Consider the following 26444-nt stretch of genomic DNA (forward strand, 5'->3'; position numbering starts at 1 on the left):
CTCTCTTTATGTCTTCATGTCTGTCTCTCTCTCCATGTCCATCTCTTTATGTCTTCATGTCTGTCTCTCTCTCCATGTCCATCTCTTTATGTCTTCATGTCTGTCTCTCTCTCCATGTCCATCTCTTTATGTCTTCATGTCTCTCTCTCTCCCTCTCTTTGTCTGTCTCTCTCTCCATGTCCCTGTCTTCATGTCTGTCTCTCTCCATGTCCCTGTCTTTATGTCTTCATGTCTGTCTCTCTCTCCATGTCCCTGTCTTTATGTCTTCATGTCTCTCCATGTCCCTCCCTCTGTCTGTCTGTCTCTCCATGTCCCTGTCTTTATGTCTTCATGTCTCTCCATGTCCCTCCCTCTGTCTGTCTCTCCATGTCCCTCCCTTTGTCTGTCTCTCTGTATTAGTTATTCTCCTCATGTTTAAAGTGGAATGTCTATTTGGTGATGCTTTGATGTTGGTGATCTGTGCTACTGCCACGGTATTCTTTCAGTAGGACTTTACTTAGTGCAGCCTGGGTTGTGTGTGTGTGTGTGTGTGTGTGACTCAGTCATATGATGAACCCATGCAGTTACGCTCTGCTCCTTTTTGCCCCAACAGTTTGTCTATTGTCAGGAAACAGAAAAGGTCATGTTGAAGGGATCTAAGTGTTAGTAACGGGAGCGATTCTACCCGTCAATAACTCCTCTATGAATGCAGTGGTCACCAGTTACCTTAATATACATCACTGGTCAGGAATGTGCAGCAACGTTCTTCCATAACATGTAGAGCTGATATGCCACATTAGAATCTAATTAGAATGCCTCCACGCAGACATAGACGGTCTGGGGTATCTGCTCTGGTGCTCACTGGACTGTGAACGGTGTGTTCCACTGTTACCGGGCGACTTGCCGTGTCGCTATGGGTGATTTGGGGCGGCAGGGTAGCCTAGTGGTTAGAGCGTTGGACTAGTAACCGGAAGGTTGCAAGTTCAAATCCCCGAGCTGACAAGGTACAAATCTGTCGTTCTGCCCCTGAACAGGCAGTTAACCCACTGTTCCTAGGCCGTCATTGAAAATAAGAATTTGTTCTTAACTGACTTGCCTGGTTAAATAAAGGTAAAATAAAAATAAAAAAGATTACAGGCAGCGATAGGACACCTGTCTGAAATGTGGGTCTTTGTTGTTGTTGTTGTTGTTGTTTTACTACTTAAATCAGTCTCGGCAGCGGGTGAGGAGGGTAATTCGCTCGGTGGTGTGGGTAAAAATGCAGCACTGGAGAAGTAATAGCAGGAAAATGGCTTAAAGTGTCAGTCTATTCACTCCTTACTTTTACGCTCCATTCAGAGGGTATTGATTTCTCTAGCTCTTAACCATTATAGTAAAGAGGCAGGGATTTAGAGTAAGATGGTAGGTCTACGTCCCAAATGGTACCCTATTCCCTATATAGTGCACTACTTTTGATCAGGTCTCTGGTAGAAAGTAGTGCACTATATAGGGTGACATTTGGGACGTACACTGTGGCTGCTATTGCGGAGATCAATGGCTTGCTGAGGTAAGCAGTGCTGTCTGAAACCGCTATGATTGGATTACTTGTGAGTACCAAATCTGGTCAGGCCTGACGGGAGTTGGGACGGGAGGTCATATCTGAAGAGCAGGATGCCCACACCTGACCAGAGTTTGGTGTGTGTGTGTGTTTAAAATTTTTAATTTCACCTTTATTTAACCAGGTAGGCTAGTTGAGAACAAGTTCTCATTTACAACTGCGACTTGACCAAGATAAAGCAAAGCAGTGCAGTGTGTGTGCCACAGTAGCCTAACTTGGCAGCCCACAGTAGCCTAACTTGGCAGCCCACAGTAGCCTAACTTGGCAGCCCACAGTAGCCTAACTTGGCAGCCCACAGTAGCCTAACTTGGCAGCCCACAGTAGCCTAACTTGGCAGCCCACAGTAGCCTAACTTGGCAGCCCACAGTAGCCTAACTTGGCAGCCCACAGTAGCCTAACTTGGCAGCCCACAGTAGCCTAACTTGGCAGCCCACAGTAGCCTAACTTGGCAGCCCACAGTAGCCTAACTTGGCAGCCCACAGTAGCCTAACTTGGCAGCCCACAGTAGCCTAACTTGGCAGCCCACAGTAGCCTAACTTGGCAGCCCACAGTAGCCTAACTTGGCAGCCCACTGTAGCCTAACTTGGCAGCCCACTGTAGCCTAACTTGGCAGCCCACTGTAGCCTAACTTGGCAGCCCACTGTAGCCTAACTTGGCAGCCCACTGTAGCCTAACTTGGCAGCCCACTGTAGCCTAACTTGGCAGCCCACTGTAGCCTAACTTGGCAGCCCACTGTAGCCTAACTTGGCAGCCCACTGTAGCCTAACTTGGCAGCCCACTGTAGCCTAACTTGGCAGCCCACTGTAGCCTAACTTGGCAGCCCACTGTAGCCTAACTTGGCAGCCCACTGTAGCCTAACTTGGCAGCCCACTGTAGCCTAACTTGGCAGCCCACTGTAGCCTAACTTGGCAGCCCACAGTAGCCTAACTTGGCAGCCCACAGTAGCCTAACTTGGCAGCCCACTGTAGCCTAACTTGGCAGCCCACAGTAGCCTAACTTGGCAGCCCACATGTTGGAGATGAGTAGTATACAGCAACCTAACATGAGAGCTGAGGCTGGGGCCAGTGCTCTGCCTCCCCCTCTCAGATCATAGCTAATATAATAGCTTTACATCTATGGCTCAGACCCTTTAGAACAGTGGTCAAAACCACAGTCAAAGTTCTCATTAACCTAATTAAACCAGTTCAGTAGGAATGAGGTTTGTGCAGTAGGCCTGAAACGTTATCACATCATATATTGGTTATATGCCTGGCCTGCCAATATTGTTCCTCTCAGACCATATTATATTTTAAAACTTAAGCATTAATAACAATACATCAGTTGGTGTAGAACATGCTGAGTCTAAATTGAGATAATTGTGTTTTACTGGACTGATGGTACATGCATCTGACGGTCATGATGCTTTCAAGACAACTGGGAACTCTGGAAGAAATGAGATCAAATGATGATGTCCGTGAACATCAGGTCGGTAAGTCTGAGCTCTAGAAAGATGCCAGAGTTTCCAAGTTGGATGACCTTTAAAAAAAAAAAGAATTTCCCTGGAGTTCCCAGTTGTCTTGAATGTACTGAAGTCAGACATTTCCAAGTTCCCAGTTGTTTTGAACACGGCATTAGTCTCAGCGGGGGGAGTGAGAGCAGCAGAGGGTCTGCCTCTCACGGTCCCTGCTCTCTCTTTAATTTCCTTGAGTATCAAACTTTGCCTGGGTGGTGGAAGCTGTAGGGAGGCACGGTGATTTGAACTATCCGATTGGCCAGCGCAGTAGGCACCGTCGATTTAGCCACCGATCTCAAGAGTCTGCCGGGTTGGAGAAGTTTGTCTTTTCAGACAAATAAAATGGTTCAAACTGGGAACACTTTGCCTACCTGGTACATCAAGTGCACCGACCGCCAACAGCACAACACGAAGAAAAACAAAAGGAACGCAAGCCTTTATGCCGTTGGCTTTTCTACTGAAATGTTTGGTGATCCGCTAGAAATGCCTTGAAGATGGCGATCGACCGGTTGGTGACCACTGCTTTGATAATATATAGGAATGTAATGAACTGTAGGGGTCTTATCAGTTGAGGGTATATGACTGAATTCACTAGGCTTTACAGAATGTCACCACTGGTTGCCCTCTGAAACCCCCCTAACATAGCTTGGTATTAAATATAATTACATTTCTCTGAACATTTAATCTTGGTTCCTATTTATAGTGGTGACGCATGACTTGGAGAATGTTTATAACAGTGGAATTAGGAGCAGTAATATAAAGTTTATAACAGTGGAATTAGGAGCTGTAATAGAATGTTTATAACAGTGGAATTAGGAGCAGTAATAGAATGCTGTGTCTCTCCTTCCCTGGGGGTCAATAGAGAGGTTGGAGGGCTCATCATTATACATTTATCCTGCTGGGGGGGGGGGGGGGGGGGATAGGCTGTGTCTCTCCTTCCCTGGGGGTCAATAGAGAGGTTGGAGGGCTCATTGACATCATTCTCTCACTCAGAAAGCCATTGACATCATTCTCTCTCTCTCAGAAAGCCATTGACATCATTCTCTCTCGGTCAGAAAGCCATTGACATCATTCTCTCTCGGTCAGAAAGCCATTGACATCATTCTCTCTCTCTCAGAAAGCCATTGACATCATTCTCTCTCTCTCTCTCTCTCAGAAAGCCATTGACATCATTCTCCCTGTCAGAAAGCCATTGACATCATTCTCTCTGTCAGAAAGCCATTGACATCATTCTCTCTCTCAGAAAGCCATTGACATCATTCTCTCTCTCAGAAAGCCATTGACATCATTCTCTCTGTCAGAAAGCCATTGACATCATTCTCTCTGTCAGAAAGCCATTGACATCATTCTCTCTGTCAGAAAGCCATTGACATCATTCTCTCTGTCAGAAAGCCATTGACATCACGTTACCTATGGGAGATCATCACGTTACCTATGGGAGGCCGTCATGTAGATGTATTGTGGATGAAGAGTTATGGTGTTGCAATATATGATAAAAGGAGAGTGGTATTTCTAGTGAATCAGAGGCTGGTTCTGTTGAGCTGCTGTTCACCATGTGGAAGATAGAATGCATGTCTCTGATCACAGGTAGCTTCCCAGATGGAAGCCTAGTATTCCCTAGAAATGGCACCCTAGTCTGTGTATTTCCTATGGGCCCTGGTCCAAAAGTAGTGCACTAATAATGAGCCGTTTGGGGGACAGACAGTTATTCTGGGGCCCTGCCTGGTGACAGCTGGCTTGACTTCCTGCCCACCTGGGACTAGTCGAGTTGACACATCCAGCCCACTGACAACAACACCCCTTTACCACAGGGGTGACTGACTGACTGTGTTCAAATGCTTTGGTAGATTCTGACGAGGAGAAATGACCTACCTGGAAATCCTGAGCCTGTATTGGCACCTTGGCGGGCATTTCAAGGATTTGTGAGAATCCAATGATTCAGGGTTGAAATTCTTATTTTCAATGAGGCAGCATTTCTGGGATGAACTTTTGTCAGAAAACAAAGAAGATACTTAGTTCCTCAATCTGCTGTTACTTGACTCCACATGGATGTCAGTTCTTGTAAAGGCAGCTGATGAGTAGAGCTTGATCTAGGACAAAAGATTCACTGCAACAATATGCATCTTTTAAAAGGATGTAGCACCTCTAGCCATAACACAGACACTCCTATGGTTCCATAAAAGTAACATAACCACTTCCTGCTGTTCTGAGAAGTGGGTAGGTGCTTCCTGTCTTTAAGACCGAGAGAGACTTGGCTCACAGTGGGGACTAGAGCTTACTGGGACGATAGTCACGATACATGTCTGGCTTCACATAACAGAACCGTCCCGTTGTTTTCTGATCTGGAGGAGACACACTTGGGCAGGCAGGTAAATAATTAGCCTACAATGTGGGTGATATAAATGTATATTTTAGTCATTTAGCAGGTGCTTTTATCCAGAGTGATTTTCATCTTAAGGTAACTAGGTGAGACAGTCTTGTATCTCAGTCACAGTAAGTCTGTATGTAGCCTCGCTACTTTTATAGCCTCGCTACTGTATATAGCCTCTCTACTGTATATAGCCTGTCTACTGTATATAGCCTCTCTACTGTATATAGCCTGTCTACTGTATGTAGCCTCTCTACTGTATATAGCCTGTCTACTGTATGTAGCCTCACTACTGTATATAGCCTCTCTACTGTATATAGCCTCTCTACTGTATATAGCCTCGCTACTGTATATAGCCTGTCTACTGTATGTAGCCTCACTACTGTATATAGCCTCTCTACTGTATATAGCCTCTCTACTGTATTTGGCCTCTCTACTGTATATAGCCTCTCTACTGTATATAGCCTGTCTACTGTATATAGCCTCGCTACTGTATATAGCCTCTCTACTGTATATAGCCTCTCTACTGTATATAGCCTCTCTACTGTATATAGCCTCTCTACTGTATTTGGCCTCTCTACTGTATATAGCCTCTCTACTGTATATAGCCTCTCTACTGTATATAGCCTCTCTACTGTATATAGCCTCTCTACTGTATTTGGCCTCTCTACTGTATATAGCCTCTCTACTGTATATAGCCTCTCTACTGTATATAGCCTGTCTACTGTATGTAGCCTCTCTACTGTATATAGCTTCTCTACTGTATATAGCCTCTCTACTGTATATAGCCTGTCTACTGTATGTAGCCTCTCTACTGTATGTAGCCTCTCTACTGTATATAGCCTCGCTACTGTATATAGCCTCTCTACTGTATATAGCCTGTCTACTGTATGTAGCCTCACTACTGTATATAGCCTCTCTACTGTATATAGCCTGTCTACTGTATGTAGCCTCACTACTGTATATAGCCTGTCTACTGTATGTAGCCTCTCTACTGTATATAGCCTGTCTACTGTATATAGCCTCTCTACTGTATGTAGCCTCACTACTGTATATAGCCTCTCTACTGTATTTGGCCTGTCTTTTTACTGTTGTTTTATTTCTTTACTTATTTCTTTGTTCACCTAATACCTTTTTTGCACTGTTGGTTAGTGCCTGGAAGTAAGCATTTCACTGTAAGGTCTACTACACCTGTTGTATTCAGCATTTCACTGTAAGGTCTACTACACCTGTTGTATTTGGCATTTCACTGTAAGGTCTACTACACCTGTTGTATTCAGCATTTCACTGTAAGGTCTACTACACCTGTTGTATTCAGCATTTCACTGTAAGGTCTACTACACCTGTTGTATTCAGCATTTCACTGTAAGGTCTACTGCACCTGTTGTATTTGGCATTTCACTGTAAGGTCTACTACACCTGTTGTATTCAGCATTTCACTGTAAGGTCTACTACACCTGTTGTATTCAGCATTTCACTGTAAGGTCTACAACACCTGTTGTATTCAGCATTTCACTGTAAGGTCTACTGCACCTGTTGTATTCAGCATTTCACTGTAAGGTCTACTGCACCTGTTGTATTCAGCATTTCACTGTAAGGTCTACTGCACCTGTTGTATTCGGCATTTCACTGTAAGGTCTACTGCACCTGTTGTATTTGGCATTTCACTGTAAGGTCTACTACACCTGTTGTATTCGGCATTTCACTGTAAGGTCTACTACACCTGTTGTATTCGGCATTTCACTGTAAGGTCTACTACACCTACTGTATTCAGCATTTCACTGTAAGGTCTACTACACCTGTTGTATTCAGCATTTCACTGTAAGGTCTACTACACCTGTTGTATTCAGCATTTCACTGTAAGGTCTACCTACACCTGTTGTATTCAGCATTTCACTGTAAGGTCTACTACACCTGTTGTATTCAGCATTTCACTGTAAGGTCTACTGCACCTGTTGTATTCAGCATTTCACTGTAAGGTCTACTGCACCTGTTGTATTCAGCATTTCACTGTAAGGTCTACTACACCTGTTGTATTCAGCATTTCACTGTAAGGTCTACTACACCTGTTGTATTAAGCATTTCACTGTAAGGTCTACTACACCTGTTGTATTCAGCATTTCCCTGTAAGGTCTACTGCACCTGTTGTATTCAGCATTTCACTGTAAGGTCTACTACACCTGTTGTATTCAGCATTTCACTGTAAGGTCTACTACACCTGTTGTATTCAGCATTTCACTGTAAGGTCTACTACACCTGTTGTATTCAGCATTTCACTGTAAGGTCTACTACACCTGTTGTATTCAGCATTTCACTGTAAGGTCTACTACACCTGTTGTATTCAGCATTTCACTGTAAGGTCTACTACACCTGTTGTATTCAGCATTTCACTGTAAGGTCTACTACACCTGTTGTATTCAGCATTTCACTGTAATGTCTACTACACCTGTTGTATTCGGCCACGTGACAAATAAAGTTTGATTTGATTTAAAACCGTTCCTCAATAAAGCAGCTGTCAGCAAAGTTGGTGCTTATAAGAAAATACAAGTGTGATGATAAAGTCAAGGGTTCCTCTGCTGTTGTTACTATCCTGTAGTACTGTAGGGGTGTCTTGTTAGTATCCTGTAGTATTGTAGTGGTATCTTGTTAGTATCCTGTAGTATTGTAGTGGTATCTTGTTAGTATCCTGTAGTACTGTAGTGGTATCTTGTTAGTATCCTGTAGTATTGTAGTGGTATCTTGTTAGTATCCTGTAGTATTGTAGTGGTATCTTGTTAGTATCCTGTAGTATTGTAGTGGTATCTTGTTAGTATCCTGTAGTATTGTAGTGGTATCTTGTTAGTATCCTGTAGTATTGTAGTGGTATCTTGTTAGTATCCTGTAGTATTGTAGTGGTATCTTGTTAGTATCCTGTAGTATTGTAGTGGTATCTTGTTAGTATCCTGTAGTACTGTAGGGGTATCTTGTTAGTATCCTGTAGTATTGTAGTGGTATCTTGTTAGTATCCTGTAGTATTGTAGTGGTATCCTGGTACTGTAGTATTGTAGTGGTATCTTGTTAGTATCCTGTAGTATTGTAGTGGTATCTTGTTAGTATCCTAGTATCACAAGAAAGGGTTGTTATCTGAGATAAAGAGGTCACAGAATAGTCTCTCTGGCCAGACTCAGGGTGCTAGTCTCTGCACGCTCCACACAGAAGTGTCTCTGGCCAGACTCAGGGCTCTGTGAGGAGACGCTACAGTAAGGATGGTGTCTCTGGCCAGACTCAGGGCTCTGTGAGGAGACTCTACAGTAAGGATGGTGTCTGGCCAGACTCAGGGCTCTGTGGGGAGATGCTACAGTAAGGACATTGTCTCTGGCCAGACTCAGGGCTCTGTGAGGAGACTCTACAGTAAGGATGGTGTCTGGCCAGACTCAGGGCTCTGTGAGGAGACTCTACCGTAAGGACAGTGTCTCTGGCCAGACTCTGGGACCTGTGAGGAGACGCTACAGTAAGGACAGTGTCTCTGGCCAGACTCAGGGCTCTGTGAGAAGACTCTACAGTAAGGACAGTGTCTCTGGCCAGACTCAGGGCTCTGTGAGGAGACTCTATAGTAAGGACAGTGTCTCTGGCCAGACTCGGGGACCTGTGAGGAGAGAGCCCCTACAGTAAGGATGGTGTCTGGCCAGACTCAGGGACCTGTGAGGAGACTCTATAGTAAGGATGGTGTCTGGCCAGACTCGGGGACCTGTGAGGAGAGAGCCCCTACAGTAAGGATGGTGTCTGGCCAGACTCAGGGACCTGTGAGGAGAGAGCCCCAACAGTAAGGATGGTCTCTGACCAGACTCAGGGACCTGTGAGGACAGTGTCTGGCCAGACTCAGGAACCTGTGAGGAGACTCTATAGTAAGGATGGTCTCTGACCAGACTCAGGGACCTGTGAGGAGAGAGCCCCTACAGTAAGGATGGTCTCTGACCAGACTCAGGGACCTGTGAGGAGAGAGCCCCTACAGTAAGGACAGTGTCTCTGGCCAGACTCAGGGCTCTGTGAGAAGACTCTACAGTAAGGACAGTGTCTCTGGCCAGACTCAGGGCTCTGTGAGAAGACTCTACAGTAAGGATAGTGTCTCTGGCCAGACTCAGGGCTCTGTGAGGAGAGAGCCCCTACAGTAAGGATGGTGTCTGGCCAGACTCAGGGACCTGTGAGGAGAGAGCCCCTACAGTAAGGATGGTCTCTGACCAGACTCAGGGACCTGTGAGGAGAGAGCCCCTACAGTAAGGATGGTCTCTGACCAGACTCAGGGACCTGTGAGGAGAGAGCCCCTACAGTAAGGACAGTGTCTCTGGCCAGACTCAGGGCTCTGTGAGAAGACTCTACAGTAAGGACAGTGTCTCTGGCCAGACTCAGGGCTCTGTGAGAAGACTCTACAGTAAGGACAGTGTCTCTGGCCAGACTCAGGGCTCTGTGAGGAGAGAGCCCCTACAGTAAGGATGGTGTCTGGCCAGACTCAGGGACCTGTGAGGAGAGAGCCCCTACAGTAAGGATGGTCTCTGACCAGACTCAGGGACCTGTGAGGAGAGAGCCCCTACAGTAAGGATGGTCTCTGACCAGACTCAGGGACCTGCGAGGAGAGAGCCCCTACAGTAAGGACAGTGTCTCTGGCCAGACTCAGGGACCTGTGAAGAGAGAGCCCCTACAGTAAGGACAGTGTCTCTGACCAGACTCAGGGACCTGTGAGGAGAGAGCCCCTACAGTAAGGACAGTGTCTCTGGCCAGACTCAGGGACCTGTGAGGAGAGAACCACTACAGTAAGGACAGTGCGAGAGAGATGAGGAGCTCTGTTCTCTGCCGCTACAGAGGAAGTCTTTCAATAATAACTTGGGACTAATTACTGACTTCTATCTTATGATATCTATAGGATGATGTTGATCATTATAATAGTGAGAAGACATTTATCTGATGTAAACGGCTAACTACAGGTTGCGTCCCAACCTGTATGTATGTGGTCAATGGATTTGGGGTCACTAGAAAAGAGCACAGGCTACTCTGACAAAAAGCTGCCACTTCCCATGGAGCTTAACAGGAATACCAAACAATGACTTGTTTATATTCAGTGACCTACACAGTGACTTATACTGTAACCTGTACAGTGACTTATACAGTAACCTATACAGTAACTATACAGTAACTATATAGTGACCTATACAGTGACTTACACAGTGACCTACACAGTGACTTATACAGTGACTTATACTGTAACCTATACAGTGACTTATACAGTAACCTATACAGTAACTATACAGTAACTATATAGTGACTTATACAGTGACTTACACAGTGACCTACACAGTGACTTATACAGTGACTTATACTGTAACCTATACAGTGACTTATACAGTAACCTATACAGTAACTATACAGTAACTATATAGTGACTTATACAGTGACCTACACAGTGACTTATACTGTAACCTATACAGTGACTTATACAGTAACCTATACAGTAACTATACAGTAACTATATAGTGACTTATACAGTGACTTACACAGTGACCTACACAGTGACTTATACAGTGACTTATACTGTAACCTATACAGTGACTTATACAGTAACCTATACAGTAACTATACAGTAACTATATAGTGACTTACACAGTGACCTACACAGTGATTTATACTGTAACCTATACAGTAACTATATAGTAACTATATAGTGACTTACACAGTGACTTACACAGTGACTTATACAGTGACTTATACTGTAACCTATACAGTGACTTATACAGTAACCTATACAGTAACTATATAGTGACTTATACAGTGACTTACACACTGACCTACACAGTGACTTATACAGTGACTTATACTGTAACCTATACAGTGACTTATACAGTAACCTATACAGTAACTATACAGTAACTATATAGTGACTTACACAGTGACCTACACAGTGATTTATACAGTAACCTATACAGTAACTTTTACAGTGACCTACACAGTGACCTTCACAGTGCAGATTTGTGAAACATGTTTCCATTAAATAATGGAAGACTGAGGCATTTGACTGTGGCTTGTCCTTATGTCTATCCAGAGGGTATTACTGACCTCCATAGAAATGTACTAGAGCTCATCTACTATCTTTTCAATGGCTGCTTCCGTGAGCGCAAGTCAACCCTCTATCCACCTCTATGTTTATGTGTACTTCCTGTTTCCCCCCAGCCGAGCTGGACTCTGAGCACGCCCAGAAGGTGCTGGACATGGAGCACGCCCAGCAGGGGAAGCTGAAGGAGAGGCAGAAGTACTTTGAAGAAGCTTTCCAACAGGACATGGATCAGTACCTCTCTACTGGCTACCTGCAGATCACTGACAGAAGAGGTGAGCTGGAACCCAGAACACACACTGTGCGGCTCCCCTTTTTATAGTGCACTGCTTGGGACCATAGCACTACGGACCCTGGGAAGTAGTGCACTACGGGTCTGTAGGAAATAGGGGTCCATTTGGAACACTACCTCTGTTGATATGGCAGGGGGCGGCAGGGTAGCCTAGTGGTTGGCTAGTAACCGAAAGGTTGCTAGATCGAATCCCCGAGCTGACAAGGTACAAATCTGTCGTTCTGCCCCTGAACAAGGCAGTTAACCCACTGTTCCTAGGCCCTCATTGAAAATAAGAATTTGTTCTTAACTGACTTGCCTAGTTAAATAAAGGTAAAATAAAAAATAATAAACGTTGCAGAAGGTCAAAGAAAGGCTCTTTTTAAAAAGGTTGACTTGTGTTTTAAGATGATATTTTCTGTATTGACTTTGGTCTGGTGTAACTGCTGTTGTAACTGCTGTTGTAACTGCTGGTGTAACTGCTGGTGTAACTGCTGGTGTAACTGCTGTTGTAACTGCTGGTGTAACTGCTGGTGTAACTGCTGGTGTAACTGCTGGTGTAACTGCTGTTTTGGTGTAGATTCTATGACTTTTCCCTTGTTCTGCTCTGTCTGGGACATTGAGCTTTACAGTAACCAGTGATGCTACGCCGGTTAATGGACTGTTTCCTACGTCTTTTATTGTGCTTCCCCTTCCTGCTTTCATCATACATGAGGTATGATAGTGCTGTCTGTCTGTGTGTCTCATGTCAGAGCTGTGTTGTCTGTAACAGTGACGTGTGTGTATCTTCAGTGTTGTACTGTCTGTCCGTCTGTAACAGTGACGTGTGTGTATCTTCAGTGTTGTACTGTCTGTCCGTCTGTAACAGTGACGTGTGTGTATACCTGCATTGCTTGCTGTTTGGGGTTTTAGGCTGGGTTTTCTGTACAGCACTTTGAGATATCAGCTGATGTACGAAGGGCTATATAAATACATTTGATTTGATTTGTATCTTCAGTGTTGTACTGTCTGTCAGTCTGTAACAGTGACGTGTGTGTATCTTCAGTGTTGTGCTGTTGTACTGTCTGTCAGTCTGTAACAGTGACGTGTGTGTGTATCTTCAGTGTTGTACTGTCTGTCAGTCTGTAACAGTGACATGTGTGTATCTTCAGTGTTGTACTGTCCGCCAGTCTGAGGTTCTGAATTCGTCATTCCGTGATTCCTCGCACCCCATCTCCTCGCCTCCCTTTCAACCACATTGGAGGATAAGTCCCAGGGTTCCTTGTGAGAAATGGAGGCAGGATGGGAATGCGGAACAGTAGCGGTGTGGTGCAGCTGCAGTGTGAAGTGATGCTGGTTGTGTGTGTCGCTCCACAGGGCCAATAGGTAGCATGTCTTCCATGGAGGTGAACGTCGACGTTCTGGAACAGATGGACCTGATGGACGTGTCAGACCACGAGGCCCTCGACGTCTTTCTCAACTCTGGAGGAGAAGACGACAGCCTGACCTCCTCACTCACCTCAGGTAGTTATCAACAGCCTGACCTCCTCACTCACCTCAGGTAGTTATCAACACAGTGCACTCTGTAGGGAATAACCAACTCAGTGGCCTTGTGGTTAGTGTCCTCCCTGAAATTGGAGGATTGGGAGTAGCTTCACGCTACGGAAACAGGAGATAGACTAGTGTCCTGTCCAGGAGGTGTACTGGTACATCAAGCTGTCTCACTACAGAAACAGGAGATAGACTAGTGTCCTGTCCAGGGGGTGTACTGGTACATCAAGCTGTCTCACTAGAGAAACAGGAGATAGACTAGTGTCCTGTCCAGGAGGTGTACTGGTACATGAAGCTGTCTCACTACAGAAACAGGCTTGCAGAAGGCTTGCTACTTATTTGTACTCATTCATGTAGGGAATAGGGTGCAATTTGGGACGACCATTTGTTGATATCATGTAGCCACCAATGGTACAGAGACAGTATGGCTAATGCTATCACGTAGCCACCAACGGTACAGAGACACTATGGCTAATGCTATCACGTAGCCACCAACGGTACAGAGACAGTATGGCTAATGCTATCACGTAGCCACCAACGGTACAGAGACACTATGGCTAATGCTATCATGTAGCCACCAACGGTACAGAGACAGTATGGCTAATGCTATCATGTAGCCTCCAACGGTACAGAGACAGTATGGCTAATGCTATCATGTAGCCACCAATGGTACACAGTATGGCTAATGCTATCACGTAGCCACCAACGGTACAGGGACAGTATGGCTAATGCTATCACGTAGCCACCAACGGTACAGAGACAGTATGACTAATGCTATCACGTAGCCACCAACGGTACAGAGACAGTATGACTAATGCTATCACGTAGCCACCAACGGTACAGAGACAGTATGGCTAATGCTATCACGTAGCCACCAATGGTACAGAGACAGTATGGCTAATGCTATCACGTAGCCACCAACGGTACAGAGACAGTATGGCTAATGCTATCACGTAGCCACCAACGGTACAGAGACAGTATGGCTAATGCTATCACGTAGCCACCAATGGTACAGAGACAGTATGGCTAATGCTATCACGTAGCCACCAACGGTACAGAGACAGTATGGCTAATGCTATCACGTAGCCACCAATGGTACAGAGACAGTATGGCTAATGCTATCACGTAGCCACCAATGGTACAGAGACAGTATGGCTAATGCTATCACGTAGCCACCAACGGTACAGGGACAGTATGGCTAATGCTATCACGTAGCCACCAACGGTACAGAGACAGTATGGCTAATGCTATCACGTAGCCACCAACGGTACAGAGACAGTATGGCTAATGCTATCACGTAGCCACCAATGGTACAGAGACAGTATGGCTAATGCTATCACGTAGCCACCAACGGTACAGAGACAGTATGGCTAATGCTATCACGTAGCCACCAATGGTACAGAGACAGTATGGCTAATGCTATCACGTAGCCACCAATGGTACAGAGACAGTATGGCTAATGCTATCACGTAGCCACCAACGGTACAGGGACAGTATGGCTAATGCTATCACGTAGCCACCAACGGTACAGAGACAGTATGGCTAATGCTATCACGTAGCCACCAACGGTACAGAGACAGTATGGCTAATGCTATCACGTAGCCACCAACGGTACAGAGACAGTATGGCTAATGCTATCACGTAGCCACCAATGGTACAGAGACAGTATGGCTAATGCTATCACGTAGCCACCAACGGTACAGGGACAGTATGGCTAATGCTATCACGTAGCCACCAACGGTACAGAGACAGTATGGCTAATGCTATCACGTAGCCACCAACGGTACAGAGACAGTATGGCTAATGCTATCACGTAGCCACCAACGGTACAGAGACAGTATGGCTAATGCTATCACGTAGCCACCAACGGTACAGAGACAGTATGGCTAATGCTATCACGTAGCCACCAACGGTACAGCGACAGTATGGCTAATGCTATCACGTAGCCACCAACGGTACAGAGACAGTATGGCTAATGCTATCACGTAGCCACCAACGGTACAGCGACAGTATGGCTAATGCTATCACGTAGCCACCAACGGTACAGAGACAGTATGGCTAATGCTATCACGTAGCCACCAACGGTACAGAGACAGTATGGCTAATGCTATCACGTAGCCACCAATGGTACAGAGACCGTATTCGCTTGTGTCCATTCATGTTATTAAGTGCGTTGCTAGCGAGCCACTTTCTTATGAACGCATGGTATCAAAGCATGCGCGTCACCCTGGGGATAACAAGAGTTGTGTTGTCACGAGTTCAAACAAAACAGAGATTATACACTGCAGCACACTAGAATCACATGATGGAGCATGTGGATGAGTCCCAAATGGAACCCTGTATCCCATATATGGGCAGAGCCGTGATGTTGGACTGATCCCCTCTCCCTCCCTCCTTTCCCCCCAGGTCCAGACCCTGAGTCGTTGTCCTCTGAGATCTCCCTGCGGGTGCCCACCCAGGCGGAACTGAGGAACAAGCCGTCTTCCTTCTCCTCCACGGAGCCAGGCTCAGCCGGCCAGGACACCAGCCAGGCCACCAGCCTGGGGGAGTGCCAGGACACCAGCCAGGACACCAGCCTGGGGGAGTGCCAGGAGGGGGAGGGCAGTGAGGCCAGCGGAGACGGAGACCAGCCCCTGGTACTGCCAGACGAGGAGGAAGTGCAGGCCGACACAGCCCTGGTGTCGTTGCCCGAGGCAGAGATGTTCAAGAACTCTGACGACAGCGACTCGCAGGCCTCTTAGGAGCCGTCACAGAGCTGCCCCCTGGGTGAGACCGGCTCTAGGCGGTATAGGGCAGCTCCTAGACGCTGATCTGGGGGTCCGTTTTGCATTTTTCCCCCCCAAAACCTTTTTTTCTTTTCTGTTTTTTTTATAAATGAAATGTAGCTTCCTTCCTTGTATCCAATTCTAAGTAAATAATAATAAAGTTGTTTAAAATGTTCAAGGGACTGCATTCTTCAGACATTACACTGGGAGTTTAAACCAAAGCTTTGAAGTCAATTACTAGAATAGCTTGGTGGTTCTTAAACACAGAGATGTTTAGGGAAGGATGCTTGGAGGGTACAGACACACGGCACTGAGAAGAACACGTTTGGATAGACACTGTCAAACCTTTTTATTCAACCTTAATGGGTACTAACAAATAAAATAGAAAATAAAAGGGTCATTGTCCAACTTGAATCAGCATGGAAGGAAAACAGAATCAGAGATAAGAAATGAGACGGTCGGCTGTAATGAGCCTGTTGTAAAAAAAACAACCAAAACATTAAGCACGCTTTTTAAAAAACATCCAACTCTGTATATATGTGAACTTCGAAAATGGATAGTTTTTGTAAGGGGTCTCAACAAGCTGATTTGAAAGGACTCTTGTCGCGAGGCTGGAGTGCAACAACAGGAGTTACTCCTTCTGTACATAGTAGATTTGACCATTTTTATTATTCTTCTACTTATTTTCCCTTTTCATTAAAAAAAGTTTAGGTAAAAAACGAGGGGATTCAAACTATGCAGCACTTCTCCATACTTGTTACCAGGGCAACCCTGGCCCCATACAACTAATGTCCAACACAGTTGACACAAGGGTTGTGATACAATATATTATTATTTTGTGTCTGCACAAAAAGTGTTTACACAACCATTTCACCGTCTCCACAACACTTGTGTAATTCTAGATTTGTTTTGTATCACAACCGTTGAGTATACGGGGCCACAGATGAAGTAACTGGTGGTGGTGGAGGGGGGGGGTAAGGCTTTTTCTTCATAAATCCCCTACTCCAAAACACTGCATTCCATTCCTTAAAAGGCTCAGGTACATGTATCTTTAGACATTGACAATGTTTTATATGTACAATGCTGTTGTGGTTTTCAGTTTTTGTTCTTTGATAAAACACCTGGACTGTGACTCTCCCAAATGGCACCCTATTCCCTATATAGTGCCCTTGAGGCTCGGGTCAAAATTAGTGCTCTAAATAGGGGATAGGCTGCCATTTGGAACGCAGTCCCGCAGACCCAAGAGTTACAGGTCAAGAGCCTGTAAGGGTCTAGAGTGGATAACTTGGTCACAAAACAAAAACTATCGGCACCAGAAGTGATTGAAAATTATTAGTATGCATTTTTTTTTTTAGGCACAGTGTTTCACACCAAAATGGTCAGATGAGCGGTGTGAAGCCCATGATTACCGTTCCACTCTTGGCCAATTCTCTAAATAATTATAACATCAATGATCTGAGAAGGGGCCCTGTTTAATACTGAGGCCAGGGTCGTATTCACTAGGAAGCAAAAGGGCCAAAACGGGGAGGGACTTCCTGAACATGTCCAATAAGGAACGCTTGTTTTTTTCTGTTTGCAAAAAGTTTTGCTACGTTTAGCACTAATAAACACAACCCACTTTTTGCGCTCCGCTGGAAACATCTTTGTATCGTAATGCATGTATTACAAACCCCTGAAGAGCCTTATTACTGGTTGGAGTCTAAATGCAAAACTGTGTGTAGAATCAACTTATTGGTAACAAGTTCTAAAAAAGTGTTCACAGTTCAGGATGCAGTCCAATGGCTTTGAGCAAAAGAGAAATTATCATTATTATTACTACTACACCAATGACAGTATAAATTGAGCACCAAGATGTAGCACCAGGGAAGTGAAGTCTGTAGGTAATAACAGTAGGTGTAGCTAGGAGGATATTGTGATATCTAGATACAATATACAGTATTGGACGAAGGGCTGGGTTTCAATCCATATCGATGAAGATCCGCGCTAACATTTTAAAGGTAATTTCCAATTGAGCTGAGATACGCTGGAACGTTGCCTTCAAATTTCAATTGAGCTGTGGATCCTCCGATACGGAACTGAATCCAGCCATTAATGCCTCTTAAAAACATGTTTTTTACTCTAGTGCAAAAGCCGTGGTTTAAGGAGCACATTCTCCACACTGAGCAGAGAGAAATGTACCGTAGTGAAGCACTGGTCCTGTTGGAACACTTCAGAAGTCCTTCCTTCCTTCCTTCCTTTGAAGTAATCACAGGTGTGAATCGGTTGGATTGGTGACAGTAATTGGGTGGTAGTAACCTAACCACTTGTAAATCTGTGTTTACCTCAAAGAACCCAGGAAGGAAGGATGTGAAGTAATGGAACGCGGCCCATGATGTGAGTTATTTAGAGCTGAGGGCGGTCTTGGGCAGGGTGGAGGAGGGGAGGCGGGTGAGGGACACAGTGATGGAGGTTCTGTTTCGGGCGCTGCGTTTGGCTGGGGTGGACACCTCACCGGGGCCCTGAAGTCCTCTCATCCCTCTCCTCTTCTCAGCGCCGCTCTTCTCCAGCACTCTCCCACACACCCTGCTCACCAGATGGTTGATTTGGTCCTGAGAGGAAGAGGAATTGGAATCAGGAGAAGAAGAATGTGGGTTGACATTGAAGAGTGGGTGTAGTAATTGACGACCTCCTACTGCCTAATAATGGAGGTACTGTAGTAGTGTGTAGTGTACTGTAGTAGTGTGTAGTGGGTGTAGTAATAGTGTGTAGTGTACTGTAATAGTGTGTAGGGTACTGTAGTAGTGTGTAGTGTACTGTAGTAGTGTGTAGTTTACTGTAGTAGTGTGTAGTGTACTGTAGTAGTGTGTAGTGTACTGTAATAGTGTGTAGTTTACTGTAGTGTAGTGTACTGTAGTAGTGTGTACTGTAGTAGTGTGTAGTGTACTGTAGTAGTGTGTATTGTAGTAGTGTGTAGTGTAGTGTGTAGTGTAGTTTACTGTAGTAGTGTGTAGGGTACTGTAGTAGTGTAGTTTACTGTAGTAGTGTGTAGTGTAGTTTACTGTAGTAGTGTGTACTGTAGTAGTGTGTAGTGTACTGTAGTAGTGTGTAGTGTACTGTAGTAGTGTGTAGTGTAGTTTACTGTAGTAGTGTGTAGTGTAGTTTACTGTAGTAGTGTGTAGTGTAGTTTACTGTAGTAGTGTGTACTGTAGTAGTGTGTAGTGTACTGTAGTAGTGTGTAGTGTACTGTAGTAGTGTGTAGTGTACTGTAGTAGTGTGTAGTGTAGTTTACTGTAGTAGTGTGTAGTGTAGTTTACTGTAGTAGTGTGTAGTGTACTGTAGTAGTGTGTAGTGTAGTTTACTGTAGTAGTGTACTGTAGTAGTGTGTAGTGTAGTGTGTAGTGTACTGTAGTGTACTGTAGTAGTGTGTAGTGTAGTGTAGTACCTCGTCGTAACGGTACATCATTTTGAGGCCTCGGCAGGACTTGTGTTTCTGTACGTACAGCAGGACACACTCCAGACAGAACACCACGTTCTCACTCTCCTGAACCACCTGCAGCGACATGAGGAGCATGCCATCAGGACAGAATAAACACATTTTCCCTCCTGAACCACCTGCAGCGACATGAGGAGCATGCCATCAGGACAGAATAAACACATTTTCCCTCCTGAACCATCTGCAGCGACATGAGGAGCATGCCATCAGGACAGAATAAACACATTTTCCCTCCTGAACCATCTGCAGCGACATGAGGAGCATGCCATCAGGACAGAATAAACACATTTTCCCTCCTGAACCATCTGCAGCGACATGAGGAGCATGCCATCAGGACAGAATAAACACATTTTCCCTCCTGAACCATCTGCAGCGACATGAGGAGCATGCCATCAGGACAGAATAAACACATTTTCCCTCCTGAACCATCTGCAGCGACATGAGGAGCATGCCATCAGGACAGAATAAACACATTTTCCCTCCTGAACCATCTGCAGCGACATGAGGAGCATGCCATCAGGACAGAATAAACACATTTTCCCTCCTGAACCATCTGCAGCGACATGAGGAGCATGCCATCAGGACAGAATAAACACATTTTCCCTCCTGAACCATCTGCAGCGACATGAGGAGCATGCCATCAGGACACGGAATAAACACATTTTCCCTCCTGAACCATCTGCAGCGACATGAGGAGCATGCCATCAGGACATGGAATAAACACATTTTCCCTCCTGAACCATCTGCAGCGACATGAGGAGCATGCCATCAGGACAGAGAATAAACACATTTTCCCTCCTGAACCATCTGCAGCGACATGAGGAGCATGCCATCAGGACACAGAATAAGCACATTTTCCCTTCAGGGACAATAAAGTAAGACCAGTCTTTTTACAGGACATTTACGATTGAGCCCCCATCTGCAGACTTAACCATTGATGCCATCTCCACGAACATCAGGGAAATGTCCTTTAGAAGGCACCTTATTGGCCGTACAGTACGCTTGTCGACAACCTGCCTTTGATTGAATCCCTGTTTGTGCCCAACCTTCCCTGCCCAGTAAAGACTCACCATGGAGAGGTAGCAGAGGTGTTGGCACACTTGGCAGCGTCGGTCCGAGGGGTCGAGCCTCAGCCACTGGCGCTGGATCCTCCTGCTCTCTGACGAGGCCTGGTTGTCATGGCTACAGTAGCGGGCAACAGACCGCAGCCCGGCATCAAACAGATCCCTGCGCTGTCTCAACTCTGTATCCCTGGAACAGGTAGAGCAGACTGGTGTATCGTCTGTCATCACTGGCTACTGTTGACTTTTTAAGTTGTGGAAAGGGTCAATTTGAGAGAGGTAACATGTTGTACTTTTAAATGAATGATGTATAGCTATTGATTCTTGAGTGGTTACATTTCTCCAGCCCCACCCCACAGCTGTTTATTCAACAGGTGGAGGGGTGACTGCTGTTTATTCAACAGGTGGTGACTGTTGTTTATTCAACAGGTGGTGACTGCTGTTTATTCAACAGGTGGTAGGGTGACTGCTGTTTATTCAACAGGTGGTAGGGGTGAATGCTGTTTATTCAACAGGTGGAGGGGTGACTGCTGTTTATTCAACAGGTGGTAGGGTGACTGCTGTTTATTCAACAGGTGGAGGGGTGACTGCTGTTTATTCAACAGGTGGAGGGGTGACTGCTGTTTATTCAACAGGTGGAGGGGTGACTGCTGTTTATTCAACAGGTGGTGGGGTGACTGCTGTTTATTCAACAGGTGGAGGGGTGACTGCTGTTTATTCAACAGGTGGTGGGGTGACTGCTGTTTATTCAACAGGTGGAGGGGTGACTGCTGTTTATTCAACAGGTGGTGGGGTGACTACTGTGATCTACAATGATAATACTGCTATTAATACTGTGATCTACAATGATAATACTGCTATTGATACTGTGATCTACAATGATAATACTGCTATTGATACTGTGATCTACAATGATAATACTGCTATTAATACTGTGATCTACAATGATAATACTGCTACTGATACTGTGATCTACAAATATAGTACTGCTATTGATACTGTGATCTACAAATATAGTACTGCTATTAATGCTGTGATCTACAATGATACTGTGATCTGGAATGATAATACTGCTATTGATACTGTGATCTACAATGATACTGTGATCTAAAATGATAATACTGCTATTGATACTGTGATCTGGAATGATAATACTGCTATTGATACTGTGATCTGGAATGATAATACTGCTATTGATACTGTGATCTACAATGATAATACTGCTATTGATACTGTGATCTGGAATGATAATACTGCTATTGATACTGTGATCTACAATGATAATACTGCTATTGATACTGTGATCTGGAATGATAATACTGCTATTGGTTAAATAGTTAAACCCACCTGAGGTCTTTGAGAAGTGAGGTCATGGTACTCAGAATGACACCATTCTCCCGTTTGGATTCTGACATTGCGATCTGGTACAGCAACTTCTCCATGGAGAAGGACCTCTCTATGCGTCGACATTTCAGCTCCTGGGAAGGAGAGGTAAGAGATATTTGAACATTTGATATGACAGGGTCTTTTCACAACATATCCCAGTTCAGATTAATGGAGGTGCTCAGTTTGGTAAACCCTCGCAAATCCCTCCTTTCATGCAGTAGATGTGTAGGGAACTAAGATCCATGTGGATAACAGAATCTTTGATACTGAATTGACCAGCGTAACACTGGGTACACAGAGGCACTCTCTACCCTCAGTTTGTCCACTCTATCTGAACTGACTGACTGATAGACAGACTGACTGACTGACTAAACTAAGCTGGTTAAGTCAGACTTTAGAGCCTGGTTTACCACCCCTTCGTGAGGAGCTTTCAGGACTGGAACTCAGTCAAACTGGCCACCCCAAGATGTACAGGAGCATGGAGAGGTACAGGACAGGAGTTCATACTCTATGTGGTCAGACCCCTAAACGAAAATGAATTTTCGTTAATTTTAGCAAAGACATTTATATCATTTTAAAATTGTCTTGAATAACAATATATCTATTTTATTGTAACAGCAAAGTCATTCAGATTTTTTTTTTAAATGGAGAATTGAATCTGTATTAATGCTTAAGACCAATACTTTAAACAAACTGATCTTGCAACTTTATCTGTGAAAACAACATTTAATGCCAATGACTAGTAACACTATACTAAATACTACAGTAATGTTAGCATGGCACGTAACATTATAATACATTATGTACTGAATTAAACTATACTCTTCTTTCAACGAATAGCTTTTCCTTCAAGTATTGATACGACGGGGGGCTCCAACCTTGGCAGCCTGGTATCCCGTGTTCAGCCACTGGGGGGTGGCGAAGTGCACTGTCTCGGAGACGCTGTAGCCGCAGCACACCTTGGAGACGAACGCCGCCGGGAAACAGACGACGAACTGGCCACTCTGCTGGACGGTCCGGTGCACTTTGACCCCCGCTCGACACAGCACCTCCGGAGAGATCTGGCGGGAGGGAGAGAGACAGAGAACATGTATTACCTAACGACCATGTCTACATCCCAAATGGCATCCTGTTCCCTATATAGTGCACTACTTACACCCTGTTCCCTATATAGTGCAGAACTTTTCACCAGAGCACAGTGTGTATGTGTGGGGACAGTGTTTCTGTAGTCCATGTTTATACTGTAGGGGGGGGGGACAGTGTTTCTGTAGTCCATGTTTATACTGTAGGGGGGGACAGTGTTTCTGTAGTCCATGTTTATACTGTAGGGGGGGACAGTGTTTCTGTAGTCCATGTTTATACTGTAGGGGGGGAACAGTGTTTCTGTAGTCCATGTTTATACTGTAGGGGGGGGGACAGTGTTTCTGTAGTCCATGTTTATACTGTAGGGGGGGACAGTGTTTCTGTAGTCCATGTTTATACTGTAGGGGGGGACAGTGTTTCTGTAGTCCATGTCTATACTGTAGGGGGGGACAGTGTTTCTGTAGTCCATGTTTATACTGTAGGGGGGGACAGTGTTTCTGTAGTCCATGTTTATACTGTAGGGGGGGGACAGTGTTTCTGTAGTCCATGTTTATACTGTAGGGGGGGGACAGTGTTTCTGTAGTCCATGTTTATACTGTAGGGGGGGAACAGTGTATCTGTAGTCCATGTTTATACTGTATGTGTGGACAGTGTATCCTGTAGTCACACCATGATGTTGTTCTCCAACATCTCCAGTCCTGGGGTTCCATTAGCCTGCAGTAGTGTGTGAACCACCTTGTCCAGCTTCACCTTCTCCTCAGCAGGAATACAGTACCTGAACACCGGGTCACATGGGTTATTGGGATCTAATTGTGTATCACTATATGATAACATGTTGGAGTTAGTGGACACATGTCATAGCACTAGTAAATCAAAAATATCCTTGTCTGGCAATGAAACTTTATTTTTTATTGTAGTTTTATAGGATTTTATTTGAGCTCAACAATTACATTAAGGGGAATTTTATGAGGGGAAAGATTTGCTTTCGGAATTTTCTAAATTTTTTAAATATTATTCATTTCCATGTTGGCTCTATACCCGGAAATGCCATTGTCTGAAGAAAAGGATCCCAATTTCAAACTCTCCAAAAAAGTAGCAATAATTAACATTAACTGAAAAAGGATCTTGTGTAGTTATTTGCAATAGCCCTTATCTCGAAACGGTGATTCCTAAAAGATGTGTCTGGAGATTGGGTCAACTCAAATCAGGAATGAGCAGGGTGAGCTCTACCATAATGACCTCTTATTCATGTTCTCATTACATGTAGTGCAACAAGACCACTTGTGTTCTGGAAAGTTCTCTGCTATCTGATATGTTTTAAACAAACAATATAGAAATCACCACGGTAACGTCAACGTCAAATCACCACGGTAACGCTAACGCCAACTCCGTCAGAGTGCTGAAAGAATCATTTAATATATTTTACAAATGTAAAATACTTTGAGGCAAAAATGTCTGTTTTGAGTATCTGTTGTCAACTCCGTCACTGATGGCTAAACCCCTTATGAATTTTTTTTATTGTTATAAAAAAATATTTGAATCACTCTTCTGCAACACATGGTTAAACTATTGACATATTTGCTGTGATAGAGCTAAGGGATAATGTTTCCTTTATAAATTATGTTTTATGCCAAAACGCTAAATGTTTTATGTTCTGAATCTAGAAAAACATGCCAAAATGCTAATAAATGTTTTATGTTCTGAATCTAGAAAAACATGCCAAAATGCTAATAAATGTTTTATGTTCTGAATCTAGAAAAACATGCCAAAATGCTAATAAATGTTTTATGTTCTGAATCTAGAAAAACATGCCAAAATGCTAATAAATGTTTTATGTTCTGAATCTAGAAAAACATGCCAAAATGCTAATAAATGTTTTATGTTCTGAATCTAGAAAAACATGCCAAAATGCTAATAAATGTTTTATGTTCTGAATCTAGAAAAACATGCCAAAATGCTAATAAATGTTTTATGTTCTGAATCTAGAAAAACATGCCAAAATGCTAATAAATGTTTTATGTTCTGAATCTAGAAAAACATGCCAAAATGCTAATAAATGTTTTATGTTCTGAATCTAGAAAAACATGCCAAAATGCTAATAAATGTTTTATGTTCTGAATCTAGAAAAACATGCCAAAATGCTAATAAATGTTTTATGTTCTGAATCTAGAAAAACATGCCAAAATGCTAATAAATGTTTTATGTTCTGAATCTAGAAAAACATGCCAAAATGCTAATAAATGTTTTATGTTCTGAATCTAGAAAAACATGCCAAAATGCTAACAAAATGAGCCCCGGAGCATTATATATAGCGTTATAAAAATGCTTTATAAAAATACATTTGGAGATTTGTATTTCATATTTGAATAATGTAATGATAGAATTAAACAAACAAGGTCTTCAAACACTTGGACAATAAATGTACAAATTAAATGCATTTTATGGTGTCTGACTGAGTTGACATAAATCCACTTAGTTGTAATTTATGAGAAAAACATTTGTGAATTAGGAGGTTGTTCCTTTACATGGTGTGATATATATATTATTTGGTCTATCAGATACTAAGACAAATATTTGTGGAAGAAAAGTTTATATTGTACCGTCTTTCAAGAATTCCTGATTTTATATATTTATATATATAATAAACTGGGTGGTTCGGGCCCTGAATGCTGATTGGCTGACAGCCGTAGTATATCAGACCGTATACCATGGGTATGACAAAACATTTTGCTGCTCTAATTACATTGGTAACCAGTTTATAATGGCATTAAGGCACCCCGTGGGTTTGTGGTATATGGCCAATATACCACGACTAAGGGCTGTGTCCTGGCACTCCGCAATGCGCTGTGCTTAAGAACAGCCCTTAGCTGTGGTATATTGGCCATATACCACACCCCTCGTGGCCTAATTGCTTAAATATATACCATTTAGCAGATTTATCCAATAAAGACTTAGTCATACTGCATACATTTTACGTATGGATGGTGTTGCGAGCGTCATGCTCTACCTACTGAGCCATACAGCGTTTCCTTCATACTGTACTGACCACGCTCAGGGAGTTCTATTAAATCAATCTCCACCAGTTCTATTTGATCAGGCTTGACTAACTGACGCTGAGCTCGTTCTCCATTGGCTGTGGCAGGTGGTGAACCTGAGTGACCGTAGGATTAAACTGGGAGAGGGCAGTGAGCAGTGAACCACTACTTACCAAATGCAGTCAGCACCAGTGTGTAAGTAATCAATGTATGGAAGGCGGTGATGGTCTCGCGACCAGCATGAGGTAGAGAAGACCATGCCGATGTTCAGCCAAGGAATGGTCACTCCTGTACAACCACAAAGGAAGACATAGTAGACCGACAAG

General features: G+C 44.1%; 2 protein-coding genes across 3 annotated transcripts in view; one reads left to right on the top strand and one right to left on the bottom strand.

The window, feature by feature from the left end:
• The window catches only part of LOC109878848 (dysbindin-A-like), a 36037-nt gene extending 18689 nt beyond the window's left edge, over positions 1-17348 (top strand). Inside the window, exons 8-10 of the mRNA XM_031820867.1 lie at positions 11635-11790; positions 13143-13289; positions 15723-17348. Coding sequence (XP_031676727.1) covers positions 11635-11790; positions 13143-13289; positions 15723-16057 — 638 coding nt within the window. The 3' untranslated portion in view covers positions 16058-17348. The remainder of the gene's footprint in view (positions 1-11634; positions 11791-13142; positions 13290-15722) is intronic.
• The window catches only part of LOC109876517 (protein Jumonji), a 108288-nt gene continuing 98249 nt past the window's right edge, over positions 16406-26444 (bottom strand). Inside the window, exons 13-19 of one of the 2 annotated variants that reach the window (XM_031820865.1) lie at positions 26292-26406; positions 23753-23858; positions 22960-23061; positions 21962-22092; positions 20624-20804; positions 19503-19610; positions 16406-18669 (exon numbers count right to left, since the gene is read on the bottom strand). In XM_031820865.1, coding sequence (XP_031676725.1) covers positions 18460-18669; positions 19503-19610; positions 20624-20804; positions 21962-22092; positions 22960-23061; positions 23753-23858; positions 26292-26406 — 953 coding nt within the window. In that variant the 3' untranslated portion in view covers positions 16406-18459. Of the gene's footprint in view, positions 18670-19502; positions 19611-20623; positions 20805-21961; positions 22093-22878; positions 23062-23752; positions 23859-26291; positions 26407-26444 lie in introns of both variants that reach the window. The other variant, XM_031820864.1, reaches the window with a different exon arrangement.

The sequence above is a fragment of the Oncorhynchus kisutch genome, unplaced genomic scaffold (genome assembly GCF_002021735.2).
Source record: "Oncorhynchus kisutch isolate 150728-3 unplaced genomic scaffold, Okis_V2 scaffold3711, whole genome shotgun sequence".
NCBI lineage: Eukaryota > Metazoa > Chordata > Actinopteri > Salmoniformes > Salmonidae > Oncorhynchus > Oncorhynchus kisutch.